Source organism: Xylocopa sonorina, chromosome 7 (genome assembly GCF_050948175.1).
Source record: "Xylocopa sonorina isolate GNS202 chromosome 7, iyXylSono1_principal, whole genome shotgun sequence".
In the NCBI taxonomy this organism is placed as follows: domain Eukaryota; kingdom Metazoa; phylum Arthropoda; class Insecta; order Hymenoptera; family Apidae; genus Xylocopa; species Xylocopa sonorina.
In genome coordinates this window covers 6013528-6035348 of record NC_135199.1, presented here as the reverse complement: position 1 = coordinate 6035348, position 21821 = coordinate 6013528, and the positions used below count along the sequence as shown (strand labels likewise).

The 21821-nt window shown below is 44.7% G+C and overlaps 1 protein-coding gene across 4 annotated transcripts in view; it reads left to right on the top strand.

The window, feature by feature from the left end:
• Positions 1-21821, top strand: part of Dgo (ankyrin repeat domain containing protein 6 diego) — a 116653-nt gene that overhangs the window by 21569 nt on the left and 73263 nt on the right. For all 4 annotated transcript variants that reach the window (XM_076898275.1, XM_076898278.1, XM_076898277.1 and 1 more), the window contains exons 2-3: positions 10920-11025; positions 13071-13169. In XM_076898275.1, coding sequence (XP_076754390.1) covers positions 10933-11025; positions 13071-13169 — 192 coding nt within the window. In that variant the 5' untranslated portion in view covers positions 10920-10932. The remainder of the gene's footprint in view (positions 1-10919; positions 11026-13070; positions 13170-21821) is intronic.

Below are 21821 nucleotides of genomic sequence, written 5' to 3'. Positions count from 1 at the left end.
GACAAGATTGAAAGAATAAAAATCGAGAGACCAACAGAGAGATAAATACGAAGATAAGCCTGTGTCTTAATTGCATGCCTCCATGCGTCTGTCTGTGGGTGTACATAATGCGATCAAGTATTCGTCGTGCCAGTCACCGTTGGGATACAATGGATTTTCTCACGAATGAACTCCGAGATGCAACGATTACCATAAACTTCTTCATTTCTTATTCCGTCCCCCAACGACGCGTTGCAACGTTTTCTCTTTTCGCATTCTCGCAAGCAACGATACCAAATTTCTCCAAAAGCGCGATTATTTTCAACGATGTTGTTCATGTTTGGTCTTCAGGTTTTCTAAGGATATTTTCCATATCGTTGTTTGTTGGGATTTTAACGAAGCACGAAGACAATACCGTGCTCGAACAATAAGGTTCGATACTGGTTTCGCGTGTCCAGTGATGCCACGCGAATTCTATATCAGCCCCCTTTCCTTTTTTTCCCACCGCGTCTCGTACCGCGTATCGCCACTTGTTATCTGCTGGTGTACCTTCTGCACTCTCATCGTTCTGGATGTTGTACAATTGGCATACAATAGTGCGTATAGAATTAGAATCGGACGATATGCCGCTTTGTACTTGTTAGGAATCGACTTACGAGCCCGACGATCGGGGCCTGGTCTCTATATTGATGTTCCGCGTCCAGAACGATCGCTGCGTTCACCATAACTTTCGACGTCCCCTGCTCGCTCTCTCGTCGCTTTAATTCGAACGATCGTTTTCTTCGCTTATAAATACCGAACCGTGTGGGAATTTACCATCGATATAGAGATTCTGGGACAAGTTCGACGACTCTTAGACAACGAATTTACGTAGTACGATTTAAAGAACGGAATCAGGATCACAGGGACCAATATCAAGAACCGATCACGCTCATAGTTACCCCATAAGAAATCGATTAGATATCAATGATCCATCTATCGCGTTCGTTTACGTTTATCAGCGCAAATCGAAGCAGTTTTCGTGACGATTACACACCAAAGTACTTCCACGAAGAGGGTGATTTGTCCAATATTAATCGAATCCACAGCGATTCGAGCCTCGATACCGCACGACAGAGTTGTTCGATCCTCCAGTTAGAGGAGTATTATCCCTGGCCGTGGCTAATAATTAACAAATGCCTCGATGTCGGTTAGGGTGGCATTAAGTCGTTAGAACCGGTGAAATCGATTGGAAAATACTTATAGCGGCAATTTCGTTAAGCTGGTGCCGATAACGCTCGACGGCGAGGCGAAATCTGAACACGCCTGATCATGTTGCAGCCTCGCGCCGTTCGCGAACTACTATGATCCGTCCCTCGCGTTGTGGTCTGCGGCCATCGATACCAAGGTACGAGCGAGCTGGGTAAAAATCCTGGCGCAGAGACGTGCACGCGACGAACACGAATCGTCGAGAGCCGCGGTGGAGTTCGCGGAACACCCGAGGCGTGATTTTAGTAGCAAAAAGTGCGAGAGGAACGTCGAGGGGGTTTAACCGAGAGTTACCACAGCTACTTAACAATTTAATGAACGTAATTATCGAGGAATTATTTAATTTGAACCGCGACCCTCTGGACGGTACTTCGTTCCGTCGTTATGCTCTATTGTTCTTGTTATGTCATGCATGAATGCATGAACGGTTAGGATGCGACGCACTTTCGCGACGCAACTTTAGGCGTGGCTCGTTCCTTCGTTCACAGCGGTCTCGCGTACCTCTTCTCAGGACAATATTACGACACGATAGTTCGAAAAGTCACGGATAGCGAATAAACTCGTCCAACACTGCCTTCGTTCTCAGATCCTCGGATTCGTTTTCGTACGAAGTCAATCATTCCGTATGCGTTCCGTCGACTGGCTACGCGTCCCTGCCAAAACGAGGCACCAACATCTTGCTTGCCTCTAACGCAGCCGTTTACGAACACCTCGCGCACCCTGGAACGGTTGAGGGAGCGTGGAACCAGCCAGAAAAAGGAAGAGCCGAGGAGTGACCGGGTGCTCGCACGGCTGGAACAAACGCGGACTCAATAAAGGGACGCGGTAACCGCAGCGATAATTCAGGTAGCCAAGGGAGAGAGCGGCCATTGAAGCGTCTCGGTTGTATTCAAATTCGACGTCCACGAGCGTGACCGTGTCACGTAATCGATAGGCGAGCACGCCGCTACCGGACGGGGTGCGTCGTCCTTTTAAAGCGGAGGACGTAATCTCCCCTGGCCGCGTCAGTCATTCACGGTGCGTTATCTCGCGCGCATCTCGTTGACTCTATTCTCCGTTCCCGTTTAACCCCACGGCACCCCAACAGAAGTGTGTTCAGACGCGTGCTGCTGCGTACACCTGCCTATAAATCCGTACCGTTCGCCACGCAGACCATGTTTCACCTGTTGATTCCGCGGCTACCGAGTTTTACGTGCCTCGCGGTAGGGTTTACGAGACCCGCGACGGTAGACGAGAATCGTGGTACGAGAGAAGTGTAACCCTTTCAGAGGAACGTGTTTTTGGTGGTTCACTTTACGAATCGTGTGCACAGTTTTGTGATTTTTTTTTAAGGCTTGATCATCAGTTTGGGTAATTTTATTAAGCGCGACTACATATCTCAGTCTTCGTTCTTCATTTAATTACAGTTGTCTCTCGTTTTCTCATTTTTTATTTAACGAAGTGGGTATTACGTAGCGAAATTTCTCTTTAATGTCCGCGCTGACCTGCTCCACTTTTTATCGAAATTAATTAAGGCCCCCTTTTATCTGCTCATTAACATTTCACGTCTTTTTAAGCACTCGCTACGTCTTTATACGTTGCGTTTCTTCGGTGAATTTTTAATTCATCATCGATCTTGTTCTACCTTTTTTTCTATTATATCTACTCTTTTAGTAATATACAAATTGAGCTTCAATAAAGTCAGTGAAGCTTCTAATAATTCTTCTTATGTTATCATATCGTGGAGCGAATGTATCTTAATTACTAAATGCTGACTAATGCATCTACTGGCTAATAGGCATATTCCTTTCTATTGAACTAATGAGGTACCAGGTGTTCGATCCCACTTTGCGACTAAACGTTTAGTAAAATCGACGAGGAAATAATCGAGACATTCATCATGCTCCTTAAAAACTCATTCAATTGAATCGCAAACAACCATACGCGCATCAGTCCAACTATTAACTTCTGCTAATTTATATGTCTCTTAAACACTCGTATCCGTCAATTGAACTAAAATTATAGGAAAGTACGATAGAAAGGAATTAACCTTCGTCCTCTATCTATCGTTGACGAAGAAGCATAGCTGCTCAGGCAGCAACAAAACTGAACGAAACGATTTCCAACGACGAGGACGTCGATACGCGGAAAGTACGGTACGTCGATCCACGAGGCTGCTATGCAAATATGTTACAAATAGTACCGGGAACAGCGCATTCGAAATGCCAGCGGTGGTATCTGAGCTCGTGGATCGGTTTTGACTGAATACCTCATTAGAGCGGGACATCGGTTCCCGGTAAAACGTCGTTAGGCGTATCCTACGTGAGGTTCGTCGGTTAACCAAACGAACGTCGCTTTCCTTCCGTCGAAATTCCGTCACGGCTGTTTTTATAGCACCCCCTGTTTAAGGGAAAGAAATTAGACACGGTTGTCGTAACCTCGTAAGAACGTATCATCGAAGTCAAAAGATTGATTGATTTTAGCTTTCATTAGATTTTTGGACATTATTTTCACTTGAGGGATTCACCATCGAGTGATATGTAATCGTTCTCGTGACTCAAGGATCAGCGCAGCCACTGTAATTACTCGACAAATATCGATATTCGTTCTCTACCAAGTTAAAATCGAGTGTTTTTACACAGCATTGGAAATTGATTTTGATTTTAGATTTCAAGAGATTTTTGGACATTATTTTCACTTGAGAGATTCACCATCGAGTGATATGTAATCGTTCTCATAACTCAATGATCATCGCAGCCACCGTAATTACTCGACAAATATCGATATTCGTTCTCTACCAAGTTAAAAGCGAGCTTCTTTGCGCAGCATTGGAACAAAAACGTTTCATCGAAGTCAAAAGATTGATTGATTTTACCTTTTATTAGATTTTTGAAAATTATTTTCACTTAAGGGATTCGACTTAATGATCATCGCAGCCACTGTAATTACTCAACAAATATCGATAGTCGTTCTCCACCAAATTAAAAGCGAGTTTTTTTGCACAGCATTGGAAAAAAAATGTTTCATTGAAATCAAAAGATTAATTGATTTTAGCTTTCATTAGATTTTTGGAAATTACCTCCACTTGAGGGAGTCACCATCGAGTGATATATAATCGTTCTCGTGACTCAATGATCATCGCAGCCACCGTAATTACTCGACAAATATCGATATTCGTTCTCTACCAAGTTAAAAGCGAGTTTTTTTGCACAGCATCGGAAAAAGTGTTTGGACTGCGGGGATTTTTTGTTCCGTTCGAAGCGAGGAACGATCATAAAGCGGTGTTTGTTTGCCCGGTGGTTCGTGCATGCTTTCGTTTTCATGGACACACGATCGCGATTTCAGCGGCACCGGGGGTTTTTACGCCGATACTCGGAGGCGTCTAACGATGCTGAACATGGTCGTAAATAAATATCGCGATTATATCCAACGGGTCCTGGCGTGTTTCTCCTTTTAGTTACAATAGCGAACTGATAGCCCTTTTCTTACGTGTAGACCGGAGGAGAACCGGTTTGCGAGCGCGTCGGCAACCTTGGGAGTAGAACAATCGAAATTACTTGGTGTCCGCCATAAAGCATTTTAAGTAGTACTTCTCCGGTTTCTTTCGATCATATATAAATATACCAACATCTCTACCTCTTTCAACAATTTTTTATTACACTTTATATCTCCCATTCTCTCACTTTTGAAGAAGCGTTTCCAATATTTACACGAGCGACAGAGAAACCGATTTTTTCCAAGAATCCACGTGACGATTATCAGAAGCAAAGATCGTTAGCCTTAACCGTGGAGTCGCGCGAACGATTTCGATGGGGCCACGGGTTGTCGCTCATCGGGAACGCGTACACGTCCCGTCGGAGGATTCAATTTCGCGAAACGATTCGCGGCATTCAAAAATCCCGTCCTGGACACGTCCGAAACGTTCCCGGTCGTTTCTTACGCGGAGTTGCGGGTCATCTCGGCTCGATTGGCGTCGAGTTATCCTCCCAGTTGGAGCCTGGCCAGGCTGAGGATGAACACTTAATTGAACGCTTTGTTCCCGTGACTTTTTTGCCGGTGGCCACCTCTCCGCGGTCCCGTGATCACGGAAGGAATGCCACCCCTCCACGCTCGAGTTCCTGTCCGCGGAGACGGATAATGCGACGGCGCTGGGGAACATTCTTATCTCCGTGAGATCTCTAATTAAAAGATTTCTCATTGCCGCCTTCGCTCGGAGACAACGGGCTAATGCGTTCGCTAAGCCGGTACGCCGATGCCAGCAGTTAATCGACGTCGATTCCGGTTAATCGGTAATTAGCGAGGCGGATGCGTCGTCGAGTCGCTCGTTGGAATGATCGAAAATAGTAGATCGACGATCGTAGATCGATACAGCTCAGACCTAGACACTTTTCTACCTTAATTCGAAATATCCACAGATATTACCATTTTATTTCGTCGATTTATCGCATTCTCAATCGAATTCCTCTTTCAGAGATACAATAGAAACGTGATACAGGAATTTCTCATTCTGTCTCTTCAATAATCAATCACGAAACACCTATACGCGTGATATTAATATCAGCAATAAATGGCGGCTGAATAACGAACGTTCGATAATTTCACCGTACATGGTTAAACCCCCCATTTAGAGTGAAAAGTGATTGCCACTGGATTTCGCCGTTTCGAGGGGACCGCGAGCCAGAGTTAAGATAAATCGTGCGTGTTGTAAATTTCGTTGCCTCGTTTTATTTTATTGCAATACCAGGTATCACACACGGGACCCGGTTCCATCGCGGATGAAACAGCCAGCGAGTTTCGTTCTCCTCGCTAGCACGATTCGGTCGTTTATCGAATTAATTATGGTCGAGTGCGGCGAAGGGGGGAACAGGGAAATATTATCTAAATTAAAATTGGTTACGATCTTCAATTTATTTATACGCAACGTTTCTCTGAGCGTTGATCGTTCTGTGCGCGTATTCGAGAGGAGCAGTGTACTTTAATTGGAGTGCCAGGCAGAGGTGACAATTTTGTTGGGCGTGCTCAATGGTGGAAACAGGGTCGAATATGCCTCGAACGAGAGCCGAAGTCCTGTTGGATATGTATGGACACGCAGAAGGAGGGATTTCTCGTGCGTACGTGATGTAAGTCCACTGTAATTAAGAATTCCGCTTCGCCTGGCTAACCGAGAAGAGAAATCTGCTCCGTGCCGCCTGAAAATGTTCGTGCATTAGTCGATACTTGGAAAATTATGGGGAGGAACGTTGATCAGCGCGTTTCGCTGCTTTTCCTAACCACCGAGCGATTTAATAACGAGCCGGATTATCAATTTCGCCGTTCGAAATGGATAATCGTATGCGTTTTGCGATTAGGGACGATTAAGTTGAAAAAATTCCATTGAACATCCGCGAATTTTTTATTCTCCGTTGCTCCATCAAAAGAATGATGCTCCATATACTTTGCTCCTTGAAGAAACCATAAGAAAATGCCTGAATTACAAGTTCCACCGTGGATGAAGTTAACATCGAAGAATTATAGCATTAGTAATAATTGAAATATAGGTAGTTGGCGTTTTTGATACGCTAGCCTTTTTTTACAGCCTGTCGCTCAATTAACGCATATCCTTCGAAAGCATCGCAGGCTGATCACGGTCCGTAATCTTCCCGTAATACCAAAATCGTCCCGCGGGTCTCGTCGCAACTTTGTTCTAATTCTAGGTCGATTAATTTCTCCGTCGTGCGGGCTGCGCATGCAAATAACCGGCGCGCGGTGGACCGATCGCGAAATTAGACCCCTCGGGAACTTTCAGCGATGCAACAGGTGAGGCCCCGTGGTAACAGGGACGATAATTTTCTCCGCGTTCGACGACCGTGCCCCGTGTAATTATTACCCAAAGACAAGCGGAGCCAAGAAAGTATGCTTTATGATCCTGTCTTTCGAGCAACTGCCTCTGATTACGGGTACATCGGTCGATCGTTTGCGGTCGTGATTCAGGGGTTCTTGCCCGCGATTACTAGTAAAACCGTCGCTTTTCCGCTACTCTCGCGTCGACTGCGAGCTGATTGAATGTTTATCCTGCTGTGAACGGTCGCAATTAAATTTTGTTACCTTTCCCGGCGACTTTTCCCCCGCGCCGCGACATACGTTCCTCGTAATCGTTCCTAGAATGCCGACTGCTATCGAGGTCGCAGTAAACCGCGTACTTTTCAGGGTGGAAACTGTCGCGGATACCTGTGTGATGGAATATTTTCTGGAACGTTAAACTGCAAGGTACTAAAGAATAATGCGCGTGCACTTTGCAGTCGACTCTTATCGAATGTTTACTTGTCATCGTTGGGATTTTGTTGATCGCGTTGGAACCGCAAGACGAAGGAAAAATGGTCGAGCGATAGACAGAGGAGACTGTAACGCGTGTAAGAGAGGATGCGGTGTAATTAAAGCCGCGCAGACGAGTAATTGGAAAAAGCGATGCTTTACGAGGTTGTTCGCGATGAGATGCGTCGCTGGTGGCAGCCTTTACTTGGGATCAACCACTGTCCGATTTTCTCGTCACTTTTCCGATCGCGATGGAACGATAACGTCATCGGATCGCGAGGCGAACGAACTGTTTGCGTGTACCGACTAGGTTATTATTCGAATCGATTTAATTCCGCCGGGGATCTCACGACAAAGTGATTGATGATCCGACGGACATCACGTGTGTAATTTAACGATCCTCCTTGACTCGTTACACAATTTTAATCCCTCGTAATCATCGTGCAACCCGCGGAATTAGACATTCATGGAAAATTGTTAATTCGAAATTGAGTTCCAGACGAGAGGAAGATATTTGTTAGCGAGATAGCCGAGTTCGATATGCCTCGACTCGAACTCGAGAATAATCGAGTACACACAGAGATCGTTTTTCGATCGTGTTTTAGTCGGCGCTGGTATTGCGCGCGAAAACTTGTGCAATATATTATTCGCTGCTCGTTTTCTACCCGTGTAAGTTATTAAGCTACGTTGTTACGTACGCTGATTACTCCGGTGAAAGACGTTCCTTTTTTATCGATCGCGATGACGAAGGATGGATGCGCGATAATTAAATTGCCGCCGGATCAGGAGGATATCTACCGCGAGCTGGACCCGTCGATCGATCGGGTTGTTTGATTTATACGCAATCAGACTGAAAAGAGAGAAGTAAGGGAAAAAACGGAATTAATCGTCGAGCCAGTAATTTCGCGACGAATAGAATATTTTTCAGTCCGTTCACGCTTCATATAATTATGCAAAACTGATAGTCGCGCATGTTAATATGTGGGTCGTTGCGTTCTCCGTGTAGAATCAGAGAAGTGTCCCCCCCCCCCCCCCCCAATTGGCGTCGCGTCTATTAAAATTCTTGTATTTCGGATTTCATCGCACCTGCAATTACCATTTTAATTTCTATATTTGCACAGCCGCGCGCGTCTGTGTAAGGTTATTGCCACTGCGCCATGCGGGGCCAATTAAATTCGTAAGTTATGTTTTCTTCTAGATCGTTAATTTCATAAAGATCATTTGCAACGTTAATGACCCGCCGGAATATATAACCGTAGTCCCGATTTAAACCGCACGAACGGAATACTAAATAATCGTCGGTGTGTATACCGCTTTCAACGCCGCTGACCGCTTCCCTATCCCGTTGGGATAATGATATTCACTTTTTACAATAAAACGGGATATTATATAATTTTGTGTTTTGCAACGTGCCAGGGAAATGAGACTGTACAAAAACCTATACAATCTGTCGTATCAATCAAACAGATATTTCAATCTCGTTTCACTTTTATTCCTCTAGGTTCTCCAAAAAAGGAGAAACATCTGATTCAAACCCAGTGAGGTTAATTGAAGAAAAAAAGGATCGCGCCGCCGTTAAGATCGCATTGATCGTATATGAATCTTTTATAAGAGATTAAAAAAATTAATTGGTGGAAGTATAAGTAAGAAATGAAGTAACAAAGTACCGCGGATGAAATTTATTATTAAGTAATCCATTTTTCATTAGAATTAATAGAATGCGATTATAAAAATTTCCAAGTGAAAATCAGAACACGTTAACGAGTCATTTAATATTCCCGCGAGCGCAGCGAACGGAGGGATGATCCGCGGTGCATTCTTTTTTCGGCTCACGAACCCATCGCGTCCATTGTCTCCGAAAACAATGGCTCCGTGTATCATTGTTCCCTTTATAGAGGGGCTACGCATTTTTCTCCTCGGTTGTCACGCCCTTTCCGCTCCTCTAATGAAGATCTGGCCGCGTGTATTACGAGCGTCATTCCGCGTGTAATATTAATTCGATCAGAGGCGTGCACCTCCCTCTGAGTCGCGTCGAGGAGACCTCGCGCCTCGAGCTTCTTATTTATCGTTGCAAAATGTATTCTGAAAAAATAGCCAAGAATTTCTCTCGTATTATTCAACGCGTAAATCATTCACTCGGTATGCGTAACTTCGCGAACACAGAATGCTCCGTTTCAAGTTCTCGAAAATCTGTAAACATACCTGGCATACTCGCAGAGGAGTCACGCACGGTTGGAGAACATTGACTTACCCGAGGGAGGGGTAGGGGAAGTCGTGTTTCCGACGAAGTTATAAATAAGGGCGTTTGTGCTACGGAAAATCAGTTGACCTCGGATAACGAATCGCACAGGTTCTCTGTCGTAGCTTCCAGTATGTTCGTAACAGAATCATTCGACAATCGTTTAACTCGTAGTGCGTTATTCGGTGGTTTCTTGTACCCTTTGGCACTGGTGCGCGAGATTGGTTACGACGAAGCGTGTTTAAGTGGTACGCGGTACCAGAACGCTTGTAACTAGAGCAAAAACGGAAGTGGATCAGTGGATAACGTTATACATTTTTGCAGATACAAGGGTGAGTAATTATTGCGATTGTCTTTCAACGAAGAGATGGAACGTGGTCCTCTCTACGAGACATTTTATATACTTTTGTATATTTTAAATTGTATGTGACGTAGAAGATATTATCAATCGTGACTCATCTCTGGTCGAAGCGATATGTAAATAGACTTTACGTGGACGTTTAGGGAATTTATTTTGAAAGTGATCCGAGGTGCTTCCTCTCGAGGCTGCTTAATTATCATAAAGAAAGTGTTAGCTATTTTTTCTGTTGGTAAATATCCTGTGTCTCGAATTCGCTGAAGTCTGCCTTTTGTTTTTATTCCCCCCTCTTATCTCGTAGTAAGTGCGTAATGTCTTCAACCGGTTGACATCCGGCGGAAACTCGAATCCCCGGGTTTATCTATTGGATGGTATCGGCCTCGTGTTCAGCGGTAAAGAATGTGATCGTATAAAAATTAATGCGAAATTATTCGATGAAAGTAGCCAATTATAAAACTGATAATTGAATGCATACGTCTACTCAATAATTCGAGTAAAATGAACGACTTCCTGACGTATTATTAATTTGTATCACTTCCTTTGATCCTCTAAAAGGAAGATACTAATATTTCTGCTTAAATAGATCGAAATATTGTAGAATAATTTAGCGAACGTCGAAAATGCTTCACTTTTAAATGTCTCATTTCGCTTCTCCCATCGTTAACGTTACGTCGCAAAACCCCGTCGAACTTATTTCTTCGAAGCTATATATATATATATATATATATATATACATCTGACGTAATAATCTGCACAGGCTGCATGAAAAGCAGCGGGTTCGAAACGATTTCCGCTAATGACCGTCCATTTCCTCTTCTTTTGCAGATGCGTGGTTGGAATGGCAGAAAAGTTACGCGAGGCGGCCGCACGTGGCGACGTAGCGCGGGTTGCGCGTCTCCTTGACGAAGATATTAAACCACTGCCGGACGAGGTGAGCCTTTTTTACCCTCCATTGTTCCCCTTTACAGTCGAACAGTGTTTCGAAGAATATTTTATAGCTACCACGGCAATAATTCTTCATTTCTTACGCGAAACTGTCGATAATAAAAATCTGCGATCCTTGAAGAACCTCCGTTACTTATTTGAAATGTTAAAAAAATATGAAAAACAGTCTGCGAGAGTGAAAGTAAATCAGTCGATTCGCCACATTTATCGTACGGAGCAGGATATTTTATTGGAAACGATGAAATCATTGATCATTTCGACTGTTTTGATCAGTCAATGCCTCGAGCTCGTTTCCGTGATCGTCGTCGGCTCCGATTTTTAGTCGTACGCAGATCGAAATCGCAGATCGATCGAACGAGACGCTTATTAAAAGGTTACGAGCGCGAGAATGTAGCGTATCAATTATGCTACACATTTGCATCTCCGTTGTGACAGTCGCCGTCGGTGGGAATGCAGATAAGCGTGTTCGCCGCGCATTTGTCAAAAGATTGCCTCGCAGGCTGCAAACGCAGCCCGATTATCCATGCATTCATTACAATTACTTCCTCCTTAATTGCGTCGATGAAATTAATCGGTTCGCCGCGTTTTTTTTTCTCAACCCCGGCAGCTAACTCGACGCTTAAGACGCTTTATTGCTCGCGCGGTCGACGTGTGCGCGCTGAATAATTGAAATTATAAAGATCGACACGAAGATCCTCGTTTCTGATAGAATCGCATTCGTTGGATTCTGAGGGTATTCTTGAGATATTCGATCTTGCGTTCGATCGTATCGAACAGGATGAGGGTATTTAAATGTGGATGCTTCGACAAATTGTTTATTTATCCCTCGAACGAGTTTCACTTTTTTTCTAACGAGCAAGTACTTTTCGCTTTAGACAATTTTATATTTTGTAAAGAGTATCGAGAGTGTTATCCAGGAACATAAGAAATGAATACTTTTCAATTGTCAAGTTCGATTGAATTTATTTCTCGTATCTTCGTGGTTCAATTTAAATGCTCTTCAACAATGTCTTATCTCGCGAGAAGCTTTCGTTCCAATGTTAAGTAAAAGGATGTTGAAACGTTACTTCCGTTTTACTTGAATCGAGCGCCGCTCGACAGCGTGGCGCTGAAAACGAACAGATTAGATGATTTCACGGTATGACAATGTTGGTTGAAATGAAATTTATGTTGCCCACACGTCCCACCGCGGTTAATTCATATTCCTGACTATTTACTATTTGATATATTACGCTTCCTGCATCCCAGCGTCTGCGTGGATAAGATATACTTCTTCATTAACACGCGGAGTTAACGCGGTCTATTACTCGAGGCAACGAGGCACAGCCTTGCAGGAAATTCGAACATAGGTTACCCGCCCGTGTCAAAGTGATGTATAATGCCATTTGTTAAATTTGCGTAACCTATGTCTTTAACGTTGGAGCAGGAAGAGGTGGATAGTATCTACTACTAATGCCTCTACCATTTATGTCCGGTATTTAAGCTGCGTTTAGTAATGGAGGTTACAGCTTCAGCCTCGATCCAGCTTTTGCACCGCGGAAGAAATTTGCCGGAACAAAAGGTACTTTTACTAAAAGGTCTGATCGTTTTCAAGTCGTTAAACGCGTACAGGCGCGTGTAAAAAATCGTACGAGCAAGGGCTGAGAACATAAATCGAACAATGGAAAAATTAATTAAAATTAATGAAAGGCAAATTGGGGATCGAGGTTGTAGAGGCTTGGCCACGTAAGTTGCAAAGATGCATTGGCTCGTGGTGGTTGAATCTCTGTTCGGCTAATTAAGCCCGCGTTCTGCCCGATCGTGGGAGTTAATTCGACACGAGAAATGCGTGTGTTACAAACTGAAATGCGAGTACCTATTAGTTACGTCGCTAATTGAACCGCCCGTGGATCAGGCGTTGCTAAGAATGCCAAGAATCTTGGATCGAATCAAAGTATCGTTCGACTCTGCGTCGTTTATCAAAATCTGACATATTACACATTGAAATTTGAATGGAATTCAATGGCCATGAATATATATATTTTTTCACAGAATGGTAGAACGCCTCTTCAATTAGCTGCTGGTGCCGGCCACGTGGGCGTCTGCGAAACTTTGCTTCTTCGAGATGTCGACATCAACGCTGCGGACAATGTGAGTAAACGTTTATCGCGAACGAATTGTTTCGATGCAGAGGGGAGGGTTTTTTTAAACCACCTTCCGCGTCGTTTAAAAAGCGGAGGGTCTAAATTCCGAGGCGGCTCGCGAACCGGAATTGGCTAATAATTCACGGGCCCTGGGTGGGTTGTTCTTCGCGTCAGTCATGCAATATATCAATACACCGGTTAATGAAGGGTACAGGGATAATTACAGCTGTAATTGCTGGTTTACGTTGTTGACCAAGGAGATGCTTCTTTTTTCTCATCGCGGTTACACCCAATGCTTCTATCATGCAAATAGAAACTCGTCGATAATTATCATTATCAAAGTCTCAATTTAATTTACGACGAATGGTATCGACGATCAATACTTTACGAATCCCCGCAAATCAATACAACTGGAATATTTCCCAAAATCTTTTACAAAATCAAAAGCTTCAGGGGTGAGAAAACAAGAGAGACAAATCTTCGTTCTTCCTTCCGTTCAATCTTCCCTAATAAATTTCAAAGTCGCTCCATAGCCATTTATCGTATCAAACCTATAAAAATTCCAACGATCATCTCTCATCGATTCATCTTCCACGTGCGTAACTGTTTTCGAAGAAAAAAATGAGTCTAATGAGCCCAAAAACGCTATCAGTTAAGTAAATCTGATTCCTGGGAGTCTGAAAGAAAGCCATCCACCCCACGAAACGTGGACCAGGCTGCAACCGCGCCTATCTAATACGGTATCGAGCGAAGACAATGATTCATTGGGAACTCAGGGGTGAGAAAACAAGTGAGACAAATCTTCGTTCTTCCTTCCGCTGAATCTTCCCTAATAAATTTCAAAGTCGCTCCACAGCCATTTATCGTATCAAACCTATAAAAATTCCAACGATCATCTCTCATCGATTCATCTTCCACGTGCGTAACTGTTTTCGAAGAAAAAAATGAGTCTAATGAGCCCAAAAACGCTATCAGTTAAGTAAATCTGATTCCTGGGAGTCTGAAAGAAAGCCGTCCACCCCACGAAACGTGGACCAGGCTGCAACCGCGCCTATCTAATACGGTATCGAGCGAAGACAATGATTCATTGGGAACTCAGGGGTGAGAAAACAAGTGAGACAAATCTTCGTTCTTCCTTCCGCTGAATCTTCCCTAATAAATTTCAAAGTCGCTCCACAGCCATTTATCGTATCAAACCTATAAAAATTCCAACGATCATCTCTCATCGATTCATCTTCCACGTGCGTAACTGTTTTCGAAGAAAAAAATGAGTCTAATGAGCCCAAAAACGCTATCAGTTAAGTAAATCTGATTCCTGGGAGTCTGAAAGAAAGCCGTCCACCCCACGAAACGTGGACCAGGCTGCAACCGCGCCTATCTAATACGGTATCGAGCGAAGACAATGATTCATTGGGAACTCAGGGGTGAGAAAACAAGTGAGACAAATCTTCGTTCTTCCTTCCGCTGAATCTTCCCTAATAAATTTCAAAGTCGCTCCACAGCCATTTATCGTATCAAATCTATAAAAATTCCAACGATCATCTCTCATCGATTCATCTTCCACGTGCGTAACTGTTTTCGAAGAAAAAAATGAGTCTAATGAGCCCAAAAACGCTATCAGTTAAGTAAATCGGATTCCTGGGAGTCTGAAAGAAAGCCGTCCACCCCACGAAACGTGGACCAGGCTGCAACCGCGCCTATCTAATACGGTATCGAGCGAAGACAATGATTCATTGGGAACATCGGGGAAAAGCAATGGGGATCGTCTCAGTTATCGTGCAGTAAGATCCGGCTCGGCCACAATGCGCCCATTGCCGCGTTGACTGACGGCCAATCTCCTCTCCCCGTGGTCGCAGAACACGTTTGGCTAGATCCTGCCAGCAAGGGGTATCACGAGGTGGCTGCATTTAGAATCGATGTACGCGCCGCTGGTGGCCGCGGGATATTCCTACTAAATTCCCGTGAATATCTCTTCTTGCAGCGCCGCGCGTCCATTGCCGCGACATTGCCGATCCTCGCGTTTCCGTGTGCCTTTTTTTCTCTCCCTCGTTTGATTTTTAATTACCCACGGGTCGCTGGCGACTTCGCGATCGCTGTCTCTGAGAAAGGTTAATTAATACAGGGATTATGCGTTCTTGTTCGACGATGCCCCGCGTCGAGGTTCAAATGAAGACGTGTGCAACTTCTTCTTTCGTGCGGTTTCGAACGATCGAGGGGTGAGCTTGAGTGGCCGCGTCTCGTACGTTTTCGTCGATCTTCGTTGCACGGATGTACATTATAAAAATCGAATTTTTTTCAGTACTCGTAGGAGAGAGATTTGATTGGTTACTTTTCTTCAAATTTTCCTCGCGCTTTTTGCCTGCGTCTCGTTTACCGTGTTGGCGAAACGCAGTACGAGGATATGGAAATAGAGGAGAGGCAAGTAACGGCGTTCGAAAGGTTAATTGGTTTCGCGGTTAAACCGTCTTCAGGGAACGGATCTTTCCGGCGACGATCCGTGGCTTTGACCGTTTTTGCCACGTACCCATGGGTGTGTATAACAGACTATGGCCGTAGCGCGCCAGTGCCTTTTGTCTGCATAAGGCAACCCAGCGAGGGACGATGCTACGCAGAATGTTGCCTCGGTATCTGCAAATGAAAGTTCGATATTTATTGGTGAGTAGAAATGCGCAGCGGCGCCTTGTCTATGCCCTTTTCGAAGCGACTGCACGCGCGGTTATGCGTGCATCCCCTGGTACCACCGCCGGGTTTTTTCGATTCCGCGAGAGATGAGACGGCTGCCCTTTTTTTCGACCGGCTAAAGTGCTTGTTCGAATCGTTTCGAATCGTGGAATTCTACTTTTTACTCGCGTATTCACCGTCTTATCAGCGAATAGTCTGAATTATGAAGGGGAAATCCTCGGGAGTGGTTGAAATGAAACTTTACGAACGCAAAGCCTAAGATATCGGAGATATTCTCGTGGTCTCCCTCGCGGATAGCCGACTTTGTTACAATTTATCGAACGAGGGGAATTATGAAATATTTCAGAGTATATCTCGACGGAGCACCGCGGCGAAAGAGTTTCGCAACTAATCGACGTACACACCGCGTACAAACTGGTACGGCGAGGGAAGTATAAAGGGAGATGGTTGAATGGCATTTACAACCATGAAATTTACGACGATTTACCGGCATATTGCTGCGTTGCTTTTATTTCAACTGCATAGCTGCGTCGCTGTACGCCTCGGACCGATACTCACGACGAATCACGCAGCGGTGTATTCTAAATCGCTCGGCTAGATTTACGACGGAACTGTAAACTGTGGCAATTTGAGGGATTACATTCGAAAGGTTCACCGAACTTGAACAAAATTCCAAGTTACTTGGAATATTTTATCCCAGCGTTCTAAGCGCTCGACGAAGGTCGCTGCCCATTCGTACAAATCTCATTTCCATAGCTTAACAATATCAGAACGTTTCTTAGGAAATATCGTCTGCTGAATGGAATACAAAAATACTTAATAACCGCTGCAATTACAATACGATAAACTCAAGTGCAAACGAACAAACTCTACCACATCGTGGACCAAGCTACGCAGCGTCGCATCGTTAAAGACGTTTAATCCACCAATTTACTGCGACCCTAATAGTATAATATAATAGCAGAAGGGACACCTGGCCAGGCGTGAAAGCTATCGGGGGAGTCGTAGCGTCGTTTAAGAACGAGCCTAAAGCCGCGTCGCAGCCACCATGTTGCGTTCGTTTAGCCTCGTAACTCTTCCAAATATCCCGCTGGATGAATCGAAAAAATCCGACGCACCCACGGATGAAACAGATAAATTTCGACGCGCACCCAGGCCCACGTCCGTTACGATAAACTCCAGCCGTGTTCATCCCTCGAGATTTCCGCCATTCTCTGCCTCTCCAAGCCAAGATTTAATACGGTTCGGCTTACGGGTCGCGCGGTTTTTCAAAGATCCCGCCGCGAGGAATTTGGCACACATTTCTCTTCCATGCGTTACAGCAGAAGGTGCGGACGGTCTATAATTATGGCAGGCCTGAAAATAGCTTTTCGAAGGAGCATAGGCGGTCTTCCAGCGATTCTTCTCCTTTTCAAACCGGATTTCGTTCGGGATCCACCCTGTTAGGCCCCTCTTTTTTTTTTAGGGGCTTCCTTTTCCCTCTGGGATTGATTATCATACGTCCTTGAGGTGGTTTTAACATTGTTGTCTAGGAGCTGTTCGATGAATCTTGAGCGCTTGAAAATTGATAGTCGGATAGCAGATCGCGGGACGAAGGAAATATTCCTGTTTCGTTTCGTAAGCCAAGCAATCGCGATTAGTTGGCGGATAACCGCGGTTGAGAAAGAAATTGGAATCTATATGGGAATGTTTCAGATTGTTTACGGGCATTCTAACGCAGATGTTGATCCTCGACGCGTTCCTCGAACGTTTCGAATACTTTATCTAACCATAATGCCACGGTATTTTAATATTAACATCTGGATACATAATGGAAAGAATTTTCGTTCTCTGTCATTAAATTCATTCACTTCATAAGTTACAAAATATCTTCTACGTACAATGTTTCCATCACCTAAACAAATATATAAATAATCGAAACGAGAGAGGAGATTCAACATCCCCAAACGCGCCGTTTAAATCCCAACGAGCGATAAGAAAGGTCGACATCCAGGCTCGATTCAATTACCCTTCCATGTAATTCGCCAGATACGTCTTGGCGATGCGTCGACGTCCCGACAAATGGTTATTCGCGTTCGTCCATCGAAACGGAAAAGTATATTCCACCGCATTAAGCATACACGGTGTCGCGCGTTCATCCATCTAGGGGTCCGCGAAGTTACGATGCGGCAGGGACGAACAGCCTGTTGCACGAGACCCAGCGGAGGCCATCGTCGCGTCTCGTACTTTCTCCGTAATTATACAACGACGATAAGACGAATAATCCGGCAAACGCGACCGTAGACCGGTAGCAGCCATCGTGGCGTCGTCGAAGGGGGAGACCATCGCGTTCTCCACCGCCGCAAGATCGCTGCGGCCGTTATCGAGAGACTTATTCGCGTATTTGTACCTGTAAATCTCTCCACGTGCGGTATCCATCATGGTGAACGCGTTGGTCCCGGGTCTAATTACAGCCGCGTTGCCGATCGTTTACAGCGAACGCGGTATTATTAACTAATCGCGAGACCGTTGATGTATGATTCCGTGGTAACACCTTGCACCACGAATATTTTCTGTGCAACCTCTGTTACGGGGTTCTCGATAATTCGCCAGGGATCGCGGAGTGACGAGAAGCGAAAATGTAGCCGGTTATGAGCCTGGTTTTGTCGCTTTCACTTTTGCATCCGCGAACGATGCGACGTGGGTGCCTTCTTGATGGCCCCGCTGGTTCACGCGTAGCGTAAGTACCCCCGTGGCGGAGATTTATGAGAATCGAGGAATGGGGACGCGTTTGGTTTGGATTTAAATGATGAAAACGGAGGGGATTTACGGGTGATTAATGATTCGAAGATTGAAAATTTAAATAACGCTGTAGAAGGAGATTAAAGGGATTGATCGAGGTTAGTTTGTTTATTTGTTACCATTTGAACTGGGATTATGTTAGTAGCGTGGTAATGGCGGTTCTCTCTGAAAGGTTTCCGTGTAAGTTGCATTGAACGTGGAAAGCTCGAGGGTTTCGATAAAAACGTGAGAATCGTTTTATTGAGCGGCGAACGGTTACGATCGCGTATTTACCGAGACTTATTCGTCCAACTTGCGTCGAGACACCTGTACGAGCGTACTTTCGTCGGAGTTCATTCATTTCTAGAGAATTCGAACGGCTTATCGCGGGCTGGTTTATTGCCTCGTTATCTCCGGCTTTTAAGTTCCCGCCATCGGCACTTTTTCCTCGCGAAGGACGCCATTTACCATTTTCCAAGTGCCATTCGTCCTGATGCGAGAGAAATCAGTCAGGCTGGCCAGACTCGAGCGGAACGGAACGCTTAAGGAAAACGAGAGTTCTCGCATTGAAATTCAGTTTACCTCGAGGGCTCTGATTAACATTCTGCCATTATTTAACATCAATTACAAGCATCGTTGCCCTACCCGCTTGAAACACGGTTGTTCCTTCAGCCTCTTTTTACTCGGGTTACAACCCACCAATAACGCTGGAGGTAATAAAGTAACAATCAGGCACAGAAAAATAATATTGTCTGCAATTATTCAAGCAAGACTCAGACTCGAAAGTAATCTCGAGAATTTTAACATCCGTCGATTTCTCGTTTCCTCTGCTCTTTCGAAAATTGACGATAATCTCGCGAGTGTTTAAAAAATTCCATTTCACTGTTTCACGAAGGGTCGACAAAAAATTCGAACGACGCGGAAAGAAGAAGTTGGACGAAATTTGCCAAACTGCATTCTCGAAAACGCAACCTGAAACTGTCTGCCGGTTGCATCGAGTGCAGTCCTGTGCCCGGTTGCACTGCGGGAACAATGATACCAGTTTGACTGGTGCGGTTCTCCCACCCCGTGAAAGCGGCATGCACTGTATCGCGGATCGAACGTACCCGCGTCGTTTTATGCAACGCGTCCTCGCGACGACGGTATCACTACTGTTCAACATTATAGCCGCTGGAGAAATTGATAAGAGACCGTCTGACACGCGCTCTCGATGCGGCTGCCACGCAAACGGCTCGAAAATGGAAGCGAGCTAATCGTCCCCTGATATCGGCCGCCTGCGATGGCAACGTAATGGGGGTGCGGAGACACGAGTTTAATGCTTCGAGGGCATTAGGAAGCGACTTATATAAATCGAGGAAACCGGTTCACTCTTTTTTTCTTCTTTTCCTCGCGACTACTCGCTTTCGTACTACTCGTTTAGATACGATTTTCGCGAAATCGCTGTATCCACTCGTATCCACCCCTTTACTCGCGATTGTGCGCGAGATACGTCTCGAAGAGAGCCAGGTTTTATGATTTTTTTTTATCTTCTTTCTTCTTCTTTTCTTCGCGATTACTCAGTTTCGTACTACTCGTTTAGATATGATTTTCGCGAAATCGCTGTACCCACTCGTATCCACCCCTTTACTAGCGATTGGACGCGAGATACGTCTCGAAGGTAGCTAGGTTTTATGATTTTTTCTTCTCTTCTTTCTTCTTCTTTTGCTCGTGATTACTCAGTATCGTACTACTCGTTTAGATACAATTTTCGCGAAATCGCTGTACCCACTCGTACCCACCCCTTTACTAGCGATTGGACTCGAGATACGTCTCGAAGGTAGCTAGGTTTTATGAATTTTTTTCTTCTCTTTCTTGTTCTTTTTCTCGCGATTACTCAGTTTCGTACTACTCGTTTAGATACAATTTTCGCGAAATCACTGTACCCACTCGTATCCACCCCTTTACTCGCGATTGAGCACGAGATATGTCTCGAAGGGAGCCAGGTTTTATGACTTCTTTTCTCTCCTTTCTTCTTCTTTTCCTCGCGACTACTCGTTTAGATACGATTTTCGCGAAATCGCTGTAGCCACTCGTATCCACCCCTTTACTAGCGATTGGGCGCGAGATACGTCTCGAAGGGAGCCAAGTTTTATGATTTCGACGATCTCTGTCGTTTAGACTTGGATGTTGCGGTTGCAGCGAGAGGCAGAGGAGGAGACCAGGATATTCACGGGATACGCTCTCAGCTATATTCGCTGTAGTTGGTTAAGAGCGGTACGAAAGATCGATCGGTCTTTATGTGGAGCATCGCTGGTGCGATCTCCATGCACCACCGGTCGCTCATTGTGCATCGGTGCGATGCGATGCCCGATAACACCGCTGCGAGGGATGTTGAGGATAAAAACTGTACCCTACGTGCGATTCGTAATTGAAGATCGGACACGGAATAGTTGGTTAATTGCACCCCTATATCTCCGGATTGTTGCCGTGCTCTCGCATTAGTTTCTTTGACAGCCGCGCGAAAGCTTCCGCGGGAAGCTCGCCGCTCCCCAATGCCCTCGTTAACCAAGCGTGGTCGAGGATTAATCGAATTTTGAACGAGTTGGAACCTTGGATAGCCCATAGTGAAAATCCTCGACTCGATAATTAATATTTTAGCGCGGTTTACTCGCTTGATTTTATGTTAAGCGATTTATCAAGAGAAATCTTAATTGATAAACTATACCCTGGCGTAATTGTGATTCAAGGTTCACACCAGATTGTGATATAAATCGAATGGAGAACGAGTTTGAACCTCAGATAACCCATAGTGAAAATCCTCGACTCGATAATTAATATTTTAGCGCGGTTTACTCGCTTGATTTTATGTTAAGCGATTTATCAGGGGAAATCTTAATTGATAAACTATATATTGGCGTAATCGTGACTCAAGGTTTACACCAAATTGTCATATAAATCGAATCGAGTGGGATCCTTGGATAGCCCATAGTGAAAATCCCGACTCGATAATTAATGTTTTAGCTCGGTTCACGCGCTTGATTTTGCGTTAAGCGATTTATCAAGAGAAACCTTAATTGATAAACTATATCCTGACGTAATTGTGATTCAAAGTTCACACTGAATTGTCATGTAACTTGAATGGAGAACGAGTGGGATCCTTGCATAGCTCATAGTGAAAATCTTGGACTCGATAATTAATATTTTAGCTCGGTTCGCTCGGTTGATTTTACGTTAAGCG